The sequence below is a fragment of the Mus caroli genome, unplaced genomic scaffold, assembly GCF_978045245.1.
Source record: "Mus caroli unplaced genomic scaffold, Mus_caroli_1 scaffold_2, whole genome shotgun sequence".
NCBI classification, from domain to species: Eukaryota; Metazoa; Chordata; class Mammalia; order Rodentia; family Muridae; genus Mus; species Mus caroli.
In genome coordinates this window covers 118,433,089-118,451,563 of record NW_028227257.1, presented here as the reverse complement: position 1 = coordinate 118,451,563, position 18,475 = coordinate 118,433,089, and the positions used below count along the sequence as shown (strand labels likewise).

Below are 18,475 nucleotides of genomic sequence, written 5' to 3'. Positions count from 1 at the left end.
TGAACACATACAAATCTTTCCAGGGCATGTGTTAGGGTAATAGAAACTTGGAAGCACTTATAATAAGATTCATATATCCAATTAAGTATTGTTGTACAGCATCCTGTCAGCGGTAGTTTCTAAGCCTAGGCTTCTAACACCTCCTCATGACTCTGTTTTGCTTCCTCACACACTTTACATAATTATGTGTTCTGAGAAGTCTGGAAATATGTATAGACTTCAACAATTTAGAAGTAAGTCTCCTACCCACAAGTGTGAAAGACCTCTACTACTAAGGTTCTCAATCTACTTATGGACTCTATAAACTGACAAACTTGAGATAAACAAAGAAATTGGAACTCAAAGCATAAATATAGAATTGGCACTCTGTTTTAAAACATGGATTAGAGACTTAATTTTTATGGTGCAATAGTAAAAGGGGATGCAATGGAATCTTACCATCCAAAAGCATAAATGTAATATTCTTTTTATTTTAAAAACACCCTGGAGCAAACCATTTTACTAAAACAAAACCAAATGGGCCTTTTCCTTTTTAACACTATAACATTAAAATTAATAGAAGGTTTTCTTTTAAAGGAGCAAAGATGTAGAAATGAGTTATCTACCCTTGTTTAATGTGGTTTTGTTTTAGGATCAAAGTATGAAATGTCCTCAAAAATGAAGTGATATTTACAAAAGGAAGTCTAAGAAACATTTAGAATAAACTTTCTGTTTCCTTAATTGAATACTTTTGGGTGTTACCTTGGTTGTTCTCGCAAGGATTAAACATCTAGATACTGCATTTCAAATGCAGGTCTTCTTTGTTTTATGTTACTTAAAAAGAAAATAGTGTATTTTCTTTCCCTTTCTTTTCCCTGTCCACGTTTTCTCTCTGTTACCTTTCCTTAGTGATTAAAGATATTTTTCAATCTCACCTACAAATACTCTGATGTATATATCTATATGTTACATATATATGTCAATATTTTTGGTATTCTGCACATTATCCTCAGGGTTAAGATGCAAGATGCTATGGATTCACCGTGCATTTTTAATGCCACCATGCTGTGTTTAACTTTCACTTTTCATTAAGCATCAAAACTGTGAGAATTAAATGACTGATTCTGATGTTTCAATAGAAAGTGACAGTTACATTTGGCAAAACAATGGCAAAAAATAATAGAAAATAGTATTTACTTTGACATTAGAACCCTGAAAAGAATACTGAAATGAAAAATATCAAGACTATTCAAGTCATTTCTTGAATCTAGAAACACATTTCAAACACAAATGTGACTTGTGTTAGATGATCAAGAAACCAAAATACATAAATGCTATTTATCATTTCTGTCACGCATTCCCTTATGCATGGAGACATTTGTATTGCAATTCTGTTGTAAAATGATGTTAATATCCTGATTACATGTTTTTGATCATTCTTGGGACTCGTGGCTTCTGTAGTATAGGGTATTTTCATCCCCCAATCCATTACTGCTAATTTCTAACTCTTCCCTTGCTTCTACGCCTTTTCTCCCTCCTAATTAGAATAATTTCCAGTGGCTGTTTTTTTGTTTTGTTTTGTTTTGTTTTGTTTTAGAACCTGAAAGTTACAAAGCTTCTGCTAACTTCTTGTAATCTACTGTTCAGAGTCTTAAGTGCAGAGCCCTTAGCTTTAGAAGGGTGGCATTTGTGTTGAGCATTCTGACCTGGGTAGGTTGAGCCCTTCCAGCAGTAGCCACAGATGTATTGTTAACGACGTTTCTTTGTGGTTTTCAAACTTGCTTTACTGCCTTAAAATTACTTTTCTTATAATGCTGTATATTTATTCCAAGATGCAGGATGTCTTTATGTGTTTAGATATTCATTTCCTTTTTAAAGCACTGTGTTATTTTAAACAATATAACATGTAGTATTTACTCCTCATAATGATCAACTTTGAAGGAGAAAGCTAGAAAATTACATCTTAATGTTGCTTGAGAGAAAGCATAGTAAGAGATTCCTATATATGAAGAATGTAAACATGTCTACTGTTAAAAGAAAATTAAAATTATGTTACTTATTAACAGAGCTTATGTATCTGTTAGAGGCTGTATTATCACTGAGCTATGAAAATTGACTACATTTTAAGAACAAACATATTTCTAAGATAACATGTTTAAAGTTTCACTTTCTTATTTGAGACTGATTATTTCCAGGCATACCAACTTTCAACAATTAATGGCATGAATACTCTTTCTGGTTTGGAAGTGTCGCTCACCTAATCATAATTTCCTAAAAATTTATCTCTTTCTCCATGTTCTCTATTTCCATAAAAATGTATTGTTGCACATATATGTAACTTTGTCATTCATCTCTATATTTCTTCATTTTGCTCTGTCTTGTGTCTGTCTCTAACAGGCTCATCTCATCTCTGTACCTCCCTCATCTCCTACCCTTTGGGTACTCTAAATGCGTTGAAGGTTCTGAGGTAGTGTAATCCGGCTTGGACTCTAGGATAATAGTACTGCATCTCTATGTCTTCATCCCAGTTTCCTTCTACTACATACAATTTATACTGGGTTAACCAGTAGCAACAATGATATATGTAGGACATAAATTATCTAATGATTTGATTTACACTGGATAAAAAATGTAAAACCGCTGTTTTATATCACTCATTCATACAATGTGCATATAGGAAAGAGCTAGATGTGAAGACTCAAATATAATTCAAAGAAAATCAAACAGCTGCTAATATACATGCTATATACTCTATGCTTTAATTCATATGTAATAAAGCAAGTTAATATTTCATTAAAATAAAGAACCATATAATTAACAGATTAAGTAATAGTATAAAGTAACCTTTGATGTTGAATAGAAAGGATAGTGTTAGATTTCTCAAATATTTACATATAAATAGTTATAAACTTTTATCATGCTTTGTATAAGTTTCATGATGCCTTAAGATTTGCACTTTATAATAGTTAAGATAATCTAAGTTTACAATGCCATTTAATTACATGAATTATTATCTGAACAATTATTAGTGCTCATGGTGTAGGAATTAGAAAGGAACAGACAAAAATACTTGTTTGCAAGCATCATGCTAAAGTAACTAGAAAAGTTATCATAAACTAATAGCATACTTGCAACGCTTCTAAGGATTTAAGGACTCATTTCTACCTTCTTACTGCTTTTCCCCTGGAGAGGGAAATGGCCTGCAGTTTTTTCCTAATATATTAGAAAATAGTCAGTGCACCTAAAAGTTGTCATTTTTTGAATGACTTTTTTTATCATAGAAGTCAGCAATTGTGTTAGAAATTTCCTTCCCTATATTTGTCCATGTGTCTTATGTGACAGTCTTTGAATTCATGAAGTGCACTTTGGAATCTAAGCCCACCAACTTCTTTCAAGTGGTGATACTTGAATTAAGTTAAGTTTTTAAGCAACGAGTTATAATGGGCAACAAATTATAACAGCTATTCTGTGACCTAAGGAATCTATGGACTATTACGATGCATGCATTATAGCTTTGTGTATATAACAAAATATATAAGCTTTATTTAAAGTATTGTAATTTTCCCTAAATAACATAAGCTAATCTTTTAAACTTAAATTATACCTATAGATTTTCAGTGCCCAAAAAGTTGTCAAAACTCCTTATTTATATTATTTTCTTTTAATAATTTAAAGTGTAGTTTTAGAGGTAACACCTCTAAATGATTCTAAATTCAGATTTTAAATGCTATTTAAACTTTGAATGACTTTAGATGTGACAAATATATTCATGTATTATTCTAAAGTATAGAAGATACAAACACTGTGGTTTCTATACCTATAGAAAGGATGGTTGTACTATAGAATACATTCTTTCCTCTCTGTACTATAGTACAAGTTCTCTGGATTTGTCTGTACTCTAGAAATACATATTTTACTGTCACCTAGTGTGCTTCTTACTTGATATTCAGAACTAGGTCATTATTAATATCACTTAAAAGATTCAAAGATCATAGTATCTAATTTACGTTCTGATTATCAGTTCTATAAGGTAATATTTTTTACTTTTAATTCTTAAAATAGGAGTAGCATAGAAGAGTAAATTTCCAAATATATTTATTACAATTATCACAAATAGCAACATATTAGTAATCATAAATATTTACCAAATGAAATGCAAGTGCCAATGTTTAACTATAGTTTATAACCTGAATATAGTTTATAAAATATTGTTCCATATATCTCTCTATATATATATGAATGAAAGAAAAACCAGATTTTTAAAATTATACATTCTAGCATATTCACTCTCTGATTCAATCTCATCAAAGTTGGTTTTGTGTTGGGTTGACTCTTTTTGCATGTGTTTTCTTACAGTATTATGTAAATGATATTTCATGTAGTTACTGGCTACATGGCATAAATTATTATAAGAAAACATATACATTTATTTAATTTTTCCATAACATGGGTCTTACCACTTAATTTTACAGAATATCTAATAATTTAGGCTTAAATATATCTAATGTTCCAACTCATGCAATTATGGAGAAATGTTGTGAAACTGGTGATTGAAGACATCTGTTAGTAGCACAAATGCATTATGTAAAGGCTTTTTAAAAATAACAGTTATTATTTTGAGAACAGTAAATTGAATGGCTGCTGATGAACAATTCAGTTGTAGCTGTGCATTGCAGGTAGAGATGGGAGAATGTAAAGTTTGTCTGACTTCCCTTGAACGGTATTCGTTGCCTTGAATTATGTATTCAAATATGAGAATCTGTGTCCATGATTTGAGGTTAACTCACTTTAAAAAGTCATTGGATCTTTACCTTCACAAAATATATTATTTTTCCGTTTTTGATGGAAGGAGAAAAATATTTAAATTCAAGAAGTATATTAAATCTATTCCTTTGTAACAAAGGGATTTTAATCCAGAAAATGTTATCTTTTAACAGATGTTCTCTGTCTGTGAGCCTTACTAGGCTAATCAGTGAAGTTATATGAGTATGTACAATAAATAATTTTGGTTTTAATCATCTTTGTTGATCAGGAAAAACAAGGAGAAAAACTTCTGTAACCATTTAAGGGAGTTAGAGATGTTCAGAATTGGCAGTAATCGAAGGGGATGAGAATAAAGTGAATTCTGAATAAAACTGAGATGTCAGCATGTAGAGAGAAAAGGTAGACACAGGGAGGAGTTCTCATGTTTGAGATCCATGAAAGTAAAAGGCTTTCTGAAGCCACTGGGTTAAATTGTACACATTGTCACGGCTTCCATGTTGAATTGCATTACCTATTTCACAGGGAAAGTAAAAAGATGGGTAGAGAGTAGGCTGAGGAAATTAAGCACACTGGGTTAATTATAATTTATTGCTAACTGTGGCATATTTCAGATGGTCTGTGCTTCAAAGGCTGTTGCATCGTAAATGGTGAACCTCATGTCTTATGGTCATTGCCACATCCCCAGCTCTTTGGTCCTGCTAACTAACCTCACCTTTAATACAAGAGAGAGACCTACATCTTAATTATATTTTCAATAAAACTCATGGAAAACCAGCGCAACTCTAGTCTAGTGACCTTTTCTTGCATAAGAGATGAATAGCAGAGCTTATGTAACTGAACAGTTATAGACACAAAATCACATATGTTTCTAATAAGCTCTATTTCTAAATTTTATTGCTAAAGAACATAGTGATTTGGATTTTTAAATGTAATAGAACAGAAAAAAATTCTGAGAACTTACTAATATTCGTCCTTTTTCTATATTGTCAAAAATTCTTCAGTCAGAACTTCAAAGTTATGTCTCTTTAAAATATATACTATTAGTTTTGATTGATATTTAGAAGTCAATGAACCTTAGGTTTTGGTTAAATTTAGTTAAAATTTGTAGGCATCTTTTCTTCAAAGAGATTAATCACTTAGTGTTTTAAATTGATAATTGGCTTAAATGTTCTTGGTTGATTTCTCCCATTTCTATCTGTAACCGATAATCTTTATATTGATATAGTTCCACTTAATTGAATGTTCATGCTTACATCATAAAAGCTTGTTAAAAAATCTACTTAGTTTGTTAAATTGAAGTTCATATCTCACCCAGTATAAGTAATTGTCTGTATTCTGCAATAACAATCTCTTTTAGCAGGTCAGGTTGTTTCTCCTCTGTCTGCTCCAGCCTGTGCTGAGAATAAAAATGATGTCAGCAGGGAAAACAGCACTGTAGACTTTAGCAAGGTAAGCTTTCCTCTCTTCCATTTAAGTAAGCTGCTAAATCACTAGTAGAAACTGCTACCTATTGACACACTTGCATGTCTTTATTTGTTTTTTTACTGAAGCTCGAAATTGTTATAGACAAGTATCAGAGTTCAGTCTATGTGCAGGGCTTCACCCATTTGAGAAAACAGATGTGTAAATTTTAAGAATCATCTTTTGAATTCAGCCACTTGGAGTAACCCTTGCAGTAGAAGGAACAAGTGAATGTCACAAGAAGCTTAATCTGTTGTCTAAATATATGTGCTAGATTTTCTCCCTCAAAATAATCTTCCCATTATTTGTAGAAAAACAAGTCATATGATATCAATCTCTACCGTCATTCTATTTGAGGAGTCAGTAAAGGAAACCCTAGGAGGTAAAAGAGCAGAACTTTGAATAAAAACATATAAAAGGCTTACTATGGTGAAAGCTACTTCTAGTTGTATATGGTCTAAATTAAATAATTTCTTTGAATTTATACTAAGAAAATAATGAGTTAGCAAAAATGAAGGGATTTTGGTTAATATATATCTGACGTTTTATATGCTCTACAGTAGCTGTGGCATCATAACTGTTGAATAGAACAGAGAGGTTTCAATATTGGTCAAAAATAAGGATGTTCAACCATTTTATCCGAGTGGCTGATAAGGAAGTACTATTTTGATAATGCCCTCAGCACGAGCAATAGTGGGAAGAAGTGGGAATGGTCTTCAGTCCGAGGAAGTAATCTAAATAAAAGTTCTGAAAGGACTAATGGTACTCTGCTTCCTAGCCCTGTTTTAGCTTCCCAGGGATACTGTATCCCTGAGCTAGCCCTAGCTATGTGCATGCTTTCCCTCTGGTGCCTGGAAGAGTCTCTGGGAGCATGATGTACAAGCTTAAGTCTGTTAATTATGCGTGCAGGGACTGGGAGGCCAACAAAAGGGGCATACTAGTCCATGTGGGATGAAACAAAGGCTTGACAAAGGACCTCCACACCAGCAGGAGAGAGAGGTGAGGGTACTCGGGCTCGACTTCTACAGTAGTCCAAAACTCATTTCACTGTCTGAAGGCATGTAATTCAAATATTAAACCCTTTTAAATGTGTTCCATCTGCCACTCTAAGAGTTATATTTTTAAAGCATTACATCATCATTCATCTGTAAGTTATAATAAATCTGTCACACATTGCCATAAATTTAATTTCTGCTGTTCTTACTTCAAAACAATATCTTAAAAGTGATGACATAAAAAATTGACTATCTTATAACAAAGGAATATTTGACATTTTTAAGAATTGTGATTTTAAATTATGTAGATCATTATTTAAATAAATTAACTTTAAACTAAAAACCTCTTATACATTGAATTCTATATTTCCATTTCATTTTGATGTTTTTGTTGACCTATCTTCATGGCCTTCAAAATTAATTGATCATCATTAAAGAGAAATAAAGATTGCCAGTTAAAGACAGTGGTATCATCCCTAGGCCCCAAACAATTAGAACTACATAAATGTAAAAAATAAAATTTCTATCTTTCAATTCTTTCCTTCATTGTTGCATTTCATTTTCTGGGCCATTTAGTGGAGAAGCTTGGGCCAGCCATCTGCATCCCTCTGTATTTTCTCCATAGCATTGTTCATTGGAAAGAACATATCTTTTGAGAAAGAGCATGCAAACTTGAATGCTAAATGTCTAACATCTATCTGTTACTGTTTCTGGAGGATCTCTCTAAACTGTAGCATTATCATTGCCGAAAACAAGTATAATAAATATTTATTGTTCTGTTGTAAAGACTTAATGGTATTAGGGTCTGTTAGAGAACTGAGCATAAAATAGCTACTCAAGAAAAAAAAATGACTGTATTTAAGGTTGGGAATGGTAGTGTCAAGACAAATTCCAGACCAGATTTAATGGGCTACTTTCCACTGGATCTTCAGTACCTTCAACAGGTCTTGACATAGAGTTTTTTGAAGGGACTGTAAAATTTAAAATAGTCTAGGTACTTAGTTTTAGAGTAATGAAACAAAACAAGAAACATTTATAGTTTTATAACCTGGTAGAACAGAGAATTAGAGTTTGGAAAGAGTTGCTGTGGTCCGTCACCTTGGAAACAATTCTTACTGCCAGATTTTCAAGGTATGCAAGTTAAGATGTTTTTAACCTAATGTTTTAGTTTGGTGTTGGGTTTATTAAACTTTAGCTAATCTCTACATTACTGTGTCCATTTTGATATTTTAAATCTTGTTATATGGATAATAAAACTCAGTCAAAAATTGAGATATCAAAAAGCTCTTTTTCATTTTATGTAACTCAATCCTATGTTCTATCAACCTTCAGTCTACACAACTTTCCTCTATATAGTTATTAGGCTCATCAGTTTATTAAATTAAGTAAGGAACTAACATAATCTATTACATCAGATTATAGCTCAATTATTCCTTCAAAAATTAGGAGCTTCAAAATACTATTTGTTTTTCAAAACACTATGTTTTTTTAATATCGTAAAAATGACTATTATATGTCAACAGAGACTCTTTTATTTCAAATGGTCCTAAAGAAGAGTTCCATAATTATCCCCTACCATCTTATGTATTTTCACATCTTTCTGCTGTGCATGAAGCATATTAGGAGTAAGAAATCTTAGTTGTCTTATTTAGACAAAAACAGTGAATCCCGTGGAACTTAAAAATGCCACCTGCGGTAGATCCCAGTGGTGGACACCATTTGCCTACCTTCTATTAATTGCCATGCTTTCATCAATAGCCTTAAGATTTGAACTTTATCTTTAAAGTTCCATGTCCTTTTCTTTCAGTGTTAAGTGTTCATGTTGGGCAGACAGCTCCAGCTCTACTGAGGTCTTCTCTCTCATCTTGTTGCCTAGAGATGAACTATTTTCACCAGCATTTTAAGTTCCAAATAGCTAGAATCAGGCATCTTTCCCTTCTTGGCATAACAGTGGAGCCCACAGAGTCTAGAAATATGGTATAAATCCAGAGCTCCCAAAATGTATCTTGACTCTTTCAAGGTTCTCTACAAAGCACTAGAAACTTCCAGGATTTCTCTATTTTCACTGCAAGAGTTTGAATCCATTAAAGTATTTTCTTAAAAATACATTATAACCTAGACCCTCAAGTAATCTATTAAGTAGCTATACATTTGTGCAAGATCAAATTTGTTGCTCTTAAATGTAATTTTCTGTTTTAATAAAAAGTGGAGAAATTGCTAAATGAGATTTTTTATAAACTGTGATCTAATGTAAGTATAAAGAATAAGACTACTCCAGGTATAATTTAATCTGACAATATGAAAGTGATTATGTATTACAAAGTCTACCATCTTTTCAAATCCATATCTCATTCAAGAATAATATAATATAATAATGCAAAATGATTATTGACCACAGTTACATGAGTATAAGTTAGTATATTAAAAGGAAAAGATAAACTTGCTGATCTTCAAATCAGATTCTGTACAGCTTCTTTAAGGTAATAGATATCAATTATATATTTGGTTTAATGTACTTTAAAAATCATAGATAATGGTCACAGGGTTTTTTATATAAATGAAACTCTTTATATACTATGCAATCCTTGATCCAACCTAATTTTAATTTAAAACAGTTAATTCTGTTTTTGAAGCTTTTCTGAGATAAAGATTTTAATAGCAAAGATTGACAACTGTTGAACAAAGTATTCTAGATGGAATTTATACTTCAAGAATTACCAATAAATTTTATATTAATTACAAATTATATGATTTTATTTTCAAATTAAATGTTATTACATCTGTGTGTGTGTGCCTATGTGTGCATGTGCACGCGTGCGGGCGTGTGTGTGTGTGTTTGAGTTTATGGACATTTGTATGCTATTGTGTGTATGTGAAGGTTAGAGGGTAGGATGCAGGGGTCTCTTATCTTCTTACACCGTTTGGGTCATAGGGCTCAAACTCAGGTCTTAGACTTAGCAGCAAATGCCTGAGCTATCTCACAGGCCTCTATTTAAATTTAAATTTTGTTCCATTATATTAATATTATGTCATAATTTTTCTACTGTTTAATTAAATTATTTCTTTTGAGCTTAGAAAATGTTGTAAAACCTTATTATGGATTTCTCATCGTGAGATGGACTGCTCAAATACGAGGAGTTGTGTTCAGATACCTAGCACCCACATAAGTGCCAGGCAGTCCAGGTAGAGTCCCTGTAAACCTAATGTTCAGGAAGCAGAGACAGTGAATCCCTGAAGCAAACTGAACAGGTAGACCAAAGGAACCAGTGAGCTCTCGGCTTAAGAGTGAAGCCAGATATATGACATTAACATCTGGCATTCACACATGCATACGCTTACATGCATGCAAACATGTGCATTTGCCACACACATGCACATTTACAACAACAATGAATATCCCAATAGAATATAAAAACATAATCTTATATTCATTTCCTGGAATCTTTTACAGGCAATTATAGCAAAAGTGTAAACATTACTGATTTAAGTATACAATAAAAGCCATAAATGAACTTTGCTTTTCTATGAAATAAAAGGTTAGATTCTCGGAGAAAATACATGGCATGTAATAATCATTACACATACTTCAAGAACTTATGTTTTTATATCTGAAGAATACAAATGATGCAGCTTGTAGCTTATAACATTTGTGAAATATTTTATCTACATACATTTAATTTCATAAAGGATTTTTTTACTTTAAGATAAAAATATGACTACACTATTATGGGATGCTATATTTTTTTAAGTTGTATTGTTTTTCAGTAATAGAAGTGGTATCTCGAGCTGGCTACATGCTAGGCAACTGTTCTACTATTACAGCTATATAAAATACCATATTTAATGCTTTTTAATGAAATACAGCTACATGCACTACTTTATTAACAGGCATATCTTACATAGAGTTTAACACATACCTTTAAGTAGCCGTACTAGTGCCTTAATTTTAGAAATTCTTTTATCTTTGAGATTATAATATAATTATATCATTTCCCACATTTCCTTCCCTCCTCCAAGCTCTCCCATATACCCCATCTTGCTGCCTTTCAAATTTATATCTTCTTTTTCATTATTACACGCATATATGTATGTATATTCTTAAATATAACCATCTCAGTCTGTATAATGTTACTTATGCCCATAAGAGCTACATTTAAACCTTTTATTAATTTTAAACTTCTTGGAAGAGTATCTTCAAAAGAATTAACTGGTCTCAAAATATCTTTTTAGCCTCATTGATACACAGCAGAAACTCTCTCTCTCTCTCTCTCCCTCTCTCCCTCACCTATTCCCACTTTGATCCTTGTGCCTGATTTAATTAACATAATGTCATAAAAAATTACTAGGGCAGATAAACTCCTAGTCCCCTAAAAACAGCGTTCCATAAAAAGTAACTCAAATGAGCTAGACCAAGAAATAGGCCATGCAAATTTTACTTTAAAGTCACTGCTTCATTTTCATTGATGCTCCATGGGTAAAAATGATTTGTATTTAAAGACTATTCTTCATGAGTTTTCAGACATCACTCTTTAGTCTCAGCATTTCCTCCTTTTAGTGGACTTTTTGTTTTATATTCATTCATTTAAATCACAGGCATTTCATAGTAGAAATTCACCTATGCATCTGCTAATGCTTTTAACCTATTTTTCTCTATTCTGTTATATCTCAGTTACATGGAGAGTTATGTAACCTGAGGAATTTATCAGGCCAACTATACTATATGAATAACATAATACAATTAAATAAAAACAAATGCTAAAGACATATTATAAAATAAATAAAAATATATTTATTTTAAAATAGACATATATTGAATATTTGTTGAAATTTATAAAATTCATCTATTATAAAATATTAAATTTATTAACATTATAATTTTTATGATTAAAATATTCACTTGTGATGCTCTCAGGTTGATCTGCATTTTATGAAAAAGATTCCTCCGGGTGCTGAAGCTTCAAACATCTTGGTAGGAGAACTGGAGTTCCTAGACAGAACTGTGGTTGCCTTTGTCAGGTTGTCTCCAGCTGTCTTGCTCCAAGGACTGGCTGAAGTTCCAATCCCAAGCAGGTAAAAGTATTCAAGCATTTTTCATGTTTACAGAATTATTTATTTTAGGCAATAGTGATATTTTAATATAATTTTCTGATAGATACTTGACTAGAATTGAGCGCATTACCCATAAACCTACTGTTTCTTGTTTATAAGCATGGGGCATGCTTTTAAAATTAGTCTATCCTTCCTCATCCTTCTAGAAATTCATATTTTACTTTAGGCATGCTCCCCATCTGCACAGATCAATTTTAAAGCTTTTTCAAAGATTATATTGAGCTATGTGTTCAAGAAAGAGGACCTTATATATGTGTAGTCCCAGCCAAGAGGATCATGGTCTCTAGGGCTTGGCTTTGTTTAATTAGTCCTTCAGTTCATGGGGATAGCTTATGTGGGATCAAATGGTTCATGCTGCAGCCCTAGGACAGTTGTTCTTTAATTCCCAGGATCCGAAGAATCATTGATACTCAGTCATACAATGAAAGTGGTTGATTCTGGTTAAAAGGTCAAGATTCATTTGTTTATGTGAACTCTTTTCTACGTAGGAAATGGTAATACAAGCTGAGTTCTGTTATTATTGATTCATGTTTTAGAGATATAAGGGTGCTTGTGAATAAAACCGAGAAAAGGAAAAAAAATAGAATTTGACTTTGTCATGTTATGTTCTTACTGCTTTATCTGGAAATTGTCCTTCCTTCTCCCCTGCTGCCATTCCACCTGATATGCACACCTGACTTTGTCTAAGGACAGCAAAGCCTGTTTGATAAAAGACATTGACATAGTTGAGAAGTGTGGCTGTTCTGTCAAGTGGTTTTAGAAAATAGTTTTCTTCTTTGAACTTTTGACTATAACTCAAAACATAACACACATACCACAACACAATTTGGTTGCAGATGAGTTATCCAGGAAATAGGGATTGCAGAAGCAGGAGAAGCCTCATGCTGTCTGGACCCTGTTGACTAGAGTGGCATTCAGTTATAGCACTTGTCTGCCTTGGTCTGAGTGAGGAATTTAGTTACCATTAAGGTTATAGAAGTCAGTTTCTACTTATCCCACTTGAAGGTTACTGATATACATGCCAACTTTTAATTAAAACCAAGAATACTAAAAGAATATAATTGTGTGAATAAGGTTATATATTTCTACATGTAAACTACAGGCTGTGAAGAGTGTCTAGAAATCTGAGATTCTGATTTCATGGGTCAGGTTTACTAATTGCAGAGACACTGTAGTAATATAGAATTCTCATTCAGTTGGATACTCCCATCTCACCACTAACAATGGTGTTTAGATACATATAAGAAAATGTGATCTACTTATCACGCTCATAGTTTCGGTTTTTCAAAGAGAAGAAAAGAAAATTCCCAGGAGTAGAATATAGCCATAATAAGGTCATACACCCTCACTTTGAAAAGTCTCAGGCTTAGGTGACCTCATTCTTACTGATTCAGCAAAGTATGAGTAGAGACAATGAAGAGAAATTTGGAGCACTGTAGAGCCACTGTGTAGGGAGAGATTCAAAAGACCAGGTTATTTATTTAGGAAAAAACGAATGAAGATTAGAAAGAATAAAGAAAACCACCTGTGAACCCCAATTATCCTTTCTTAGGAGGTAAAAAGGCATGACATAATTATAAAGGCAACATACAATAAATGTCAGGAAATATGTTTTAGGGCTTTATAAATAGTGCATTCAGTAGAAACTTCAAAAATACCAAGATATTCACAGGTTAGAAATTTTTCTGAAGTACTATAGTTGATAAAACCTCTGACACCACACCATTATTCTTGTTTTTTATATATTACACATATGCACACACACATGTGAACACATGTACACACACACACACACACACACACACACACACACACACATATATATATATACCACACACACAGAAACACACACATGCACATACACCCCAAACATGGACATAATCACTCAGACAAACACATAAACACACACTCATATGCACACACAAGGCACACATGCACAAATATGCACATGTACACAGGCAGACATGCACAGACACAGACATACACACATACACATTGAGAGCAGAATTTGATGGGTTCAATTATAACTGATAGAAAATTAATGTCATATATCACCTCTAAGGTTGTATATTGATACTTCATATGAAACATATATAATCACTAACATTTACAGATAAAGAAAGCATAGAATTATACTAACTACAAACTGTACCAGATAGAGTTATACTTAGTAACATAAACCATTTGATAAATGAATACCACCAAAACACTATGGCAACATAAATGGAACACTTTAGTTTTCATACATTCTTATCATGCCTAACTTATTTTTATACTTTTTTCTTCTGCCTAGCTAATTTTTTAAGTCCTAGCAGTTTTTATGTTCAATAAAAATGTGTATGCAGTTACTAGATGTTAATAATATGTTCTCTCTTAATGTAGAATGCTATGTTGCCTCTCTTCCTCTTGGTCTTCTTTTTATGAACTGGTCAACTTTTCTGCTTCCTATTCAGAGAGATTTAATTTTTTTCTCTGATTCCCTTTTAAGGACTTATAGTCTTTAAAATTCTTGGTTACAACATAGGCTATATAGAGAGCTAAAACCAGAAATCCTAGTGTAAAAAAACAAACAAACAAACAAACAGCATTCCCATTGTTTTAGGATATTGTACTGACGTCTCAATCGTAAAAAATTTCAAAATCATAATGAACTGTAAAGAAGTTTAATATTAAAATCCTTGTTTTGACTAATTCCTTTGAGAGGAGGGATTGCATTCTAAGGGAGTTATTGTTACATTTCTACCTTGAATATTTTTCTTCTTAATTACAGATTTCTGTTCATCCTCCTGGGGCCCCTGGGAAAAGGTCAACAGTACCATGAGATTGGCAGATCGATTGCAACCTTAATGACTGATGAGGTATTTGTTCATGTTCCTAAAGAATGGTTTCCTCATAAGATACACCTAAATTTGGAGGTCTAGTTCATAACAGTTTCTGAGAATCAGATTTCCGTGTATCGAATCCCATTTTTCCAAGTTTTCACTACCAACTTTACTTGAGAAAAATTTGTCCATATAAATTAAAACCAGGAATAATAATTTTTGAGACATTATATGTAAAAACTGTTATGCATTTATTAAATAGTTATTTGTCTACAGTCATATGCCAACATTATAAGTATTGCTTATATGTTAATAGCACTGAAGATTTGTTTATGGCATAACTACTTTGCTATCTAAACAAAAATAGTAGTTGAATGTATAGAATACATAGCACCAAAAAGCTGGGCCAAGTCTGCAAGCCCTCTTTAGTTGCCTGATACACACACACACACACACACACACACACACACACACACACACACACAGATGTCCCTAACCTTGGAATCTTTAGTCTATGAGTGGAGATGTAGATGAATTTTAAGGGGTTACTGATCTCTATTATATAAATATATTTCTTTGTAAAAAAAAAACACAGAGATATGTTTTGGATTATAAAAACCTGTCACTAGCATCTCAAAGAGATATAATTCTAAAATTGTAAGATCTTAAAATTCAGAACCCATGACACCCTTAACAGTGTGTGCTGATTAAACAAAATGTGAACAAGAACAACACCAATAAATATGTTATCATGAGAGTGATCTCAGGTATGCTATCCCTGTATCCCTTGACAAAGAACTACGGGCAGCTAAGGGCTGCTGAGAGAGATGTGTGGGAAGGAGGGGGGAACGTGAGAGAGATACAAGGACAGAGAGAGACAGAGACAATGAGAAACAGAAAGAGACAGATAGACACACAGAGAGATAGACAGAGAGAAGGAGGGGAGACAGAGAGACTCACATAGAGACACACACAGAGAAAGGCAGAGCCTTCCTCAGAGCTGACCTTGGCTATCCAATGCCCAATGGTCATCCCTGAAAATATACATACAAGCTACACTACATGAGCTCAGCACGTTATATTAATAACTTTACTCATTAAATGCATGTAACAACAATAATATTTATAAAGAGACCTTGAATTTGAGAGGAAGCACATGGAAAGGGTTGGAGGGAGGAGATGGAGGATTGCTAATTTATTCAAGTATTTATTAGATGTGAATTACATATCAGCAGTTATGGTAGATAAAAATACAGACAAAAACTTTTTCTTTCATTAACCCCAATTATTGGAAGGCAGAGGGAATAAGTGTTACAGAAGAAATCCCAAAAGCAGTGGAGGGAGACAGAGGTGGTGTGAGTAGCTTTCTAAGTTAAAGAGGGGACTTTTGATCCAACAATGAGCAAGGAAAAAGGTTTGAGATAGGAGCATTCCTAGATCACTCGGAACATTTAGAACCAAACCACTTGGGAGGAATGATGCCAGAGGCAATGGTCCAGCTGTTGAGGGATCTGGGACATCACCAAGACCTTAGACCGACTTGGGAAACTAGTGGAAGTATTTGAGTGGAGCCCAAAGTCACCCTCAACTCTTCCTCCTTATTTCACACGCACATTCCTCCACACGGCCGTGTCTCTGTGTTTCTCCCATCATCTAGCTTTTGCTGTTATCATATGGTCCCCACCATTGCATCTCTCTGCCTTTGCTTTGTTTCATTTTGCTAATAATACAATGGTTAAAGAAATCCCTCTTCTGCTCAAAACTCTCAAAGGACCTCCTATCTCATTTTCAGTCAGTGTTTACAGTCTACCGAGTTCTTTGATGCCGTTCCTTTTCCCCAGCTATCGTTTCCTTCTTACATCCCAGGAATTTTCCCCTTGATGTTTTTCAAACATGGCATTCATGATCTACACTTTCAGGTCCTTTAGTCTGGAATGGTTTTGTTCTTGAAAGTAGTAAGGCTTGGATTCATGAGGTCTTGGCTAAAAAAAAATCACCGAAGACTCCTTAATTATTGTGTTAAAAGCAGCATCGCTTCACTTTCGTGACCTGCCTTGTCTATAGTGCGTTATATTGTCCACCAAATGTATAGCCGCTTATGTTTTTCTTCTCTCCCGTCAACTAGAGTATGAGCTTCGCAAAGGTGTGTGTTTTATTGGGTTTGTTCTTTCCCATATTCCTTACATCTAAACTATTTGGCATACATTTATTTAAGAATTGTTCAGAGCTCATTTTAACAGGTAAAATAGACATTAAACAACTAATTGTGAAATTAATAATTAGTTCTTGCAAATAGTGATGATGACAAAACTCGTAAGGGCAAGTTCTGGGAGAATATTGAAGCATCTCTTGCTTGGGAGGGAGCCTGTGAAATTGGAGTAATAATGCCAGGTTAGCTCACAGAGAAGAGTTTAAAGGACATGAGTGACTGGGGAAATTGGTGATGGAAAAGCAATAGTAAATCTGTTCATAATTTAAAACCAAGTAGATTGTGGGATGCATCTTTGGAGTTCTTTAAAGCAATAGGTAATTGGCAGCTCTGGGTAAAGTGACTTTTTCTTTTCTGTTGAAGGCAGGACATAGAATCGTGTGATGAGATCACATCAAGAAAGATTTCAAGAGAGTTGCTAATAGTTAATTAAGGAAAATTAAACTGCAATTACATCACTTACTCCAATTCCTTTTTCTCTCTCCAACTCCTCTTTCTATCAAACTTGTGGCCTCTTCTTCCCTAGTTGTTATGGTTACATATGTATAAATACCCAAGTCTGTGGCATCAGCCTGCTGAGTCCATCTAGGGTTGCTTGTGTGTATGTGATTCAGGGCTGATCTCTTAGTATTGGATAACCTATTAGTGGACTCAAGCCTAGGGGGGAAATTTTCTCCTATTTCCTGAATTTGTTGGTTGCCATGTTTATTTGTCTATGGGTGGGATCCTGTAAGATGTAAGATATTCCATCCATGTTAGCTGTCTATTGGTGTTCTTCTTCAGGTCTTGTTGAGGTATCTTGTGTGAAACATTTTTATCATTTCTAGATAGCAGCAATGGAGTCTTTACATCAGTTTGTGGAGAAAAAAAAAAGTGTTAGCAAAAGTCTGGGTTATTTGGGGATTCCCATAGGACTCCCTTTGACCAGCAAATCAACTAGATGTAACTCAATCCCAGGACTGGAAGCTTCAGTTTGTGATAAGAGATGCTCAGTTGGGGAGCTCTGCCTTACTGGTGATTTCATTTAGCTCACCTTCATATATGTGTATATATATATGACCAAGAGTGCGTCAACTAGATCTCCAGGTAGATAGATTTCTGTCTTCCCAAGAAACCACCACACTAATTTCCATGGT

At 33.5% G+C, this 18,475-nt stretch overlaps 1 protein-coding gene across 16 annotated transcripts in view; it reads left to right on the top strand.

Moving 5' to 3' along the window:
• The window catches only part of Slc4a10 (solute carrier family 4 member 10), a 458,674-nt gene that overhangs the window by 370,514 nt on the left and 69,685 nt on the right, over positions 1-18,475 (top strand). For 11 of the 16 annotated variants that reach the window (XM_085834838.1, XM_085834841.1, XM_085834840.1 and 8 more), the window contains 4 exons: positions 6,101-6,192; positions 7,114-7,203; positions 12,112-12,269; positions 15,079-15,166. In XM_085834838.1, the coding sequence (XP_085690964.1) occupies positions 6,101-6,192; positions 7,114-7,203; positions 12,112-12,269; positions 15,079-15,166 (428 nt within the window). The remainder of the gene's footprint in view (positions 1-6,100; positions 6,193-7,113; positions 7,204-12,111; positions 12,270-15,078; positions 15,167-18,475) is intronic. The other 5 variants (XM_085834843.1, XM_085834849.1, XM_085834846.1 and 2 more) reach the window with 3 other exon arrangements.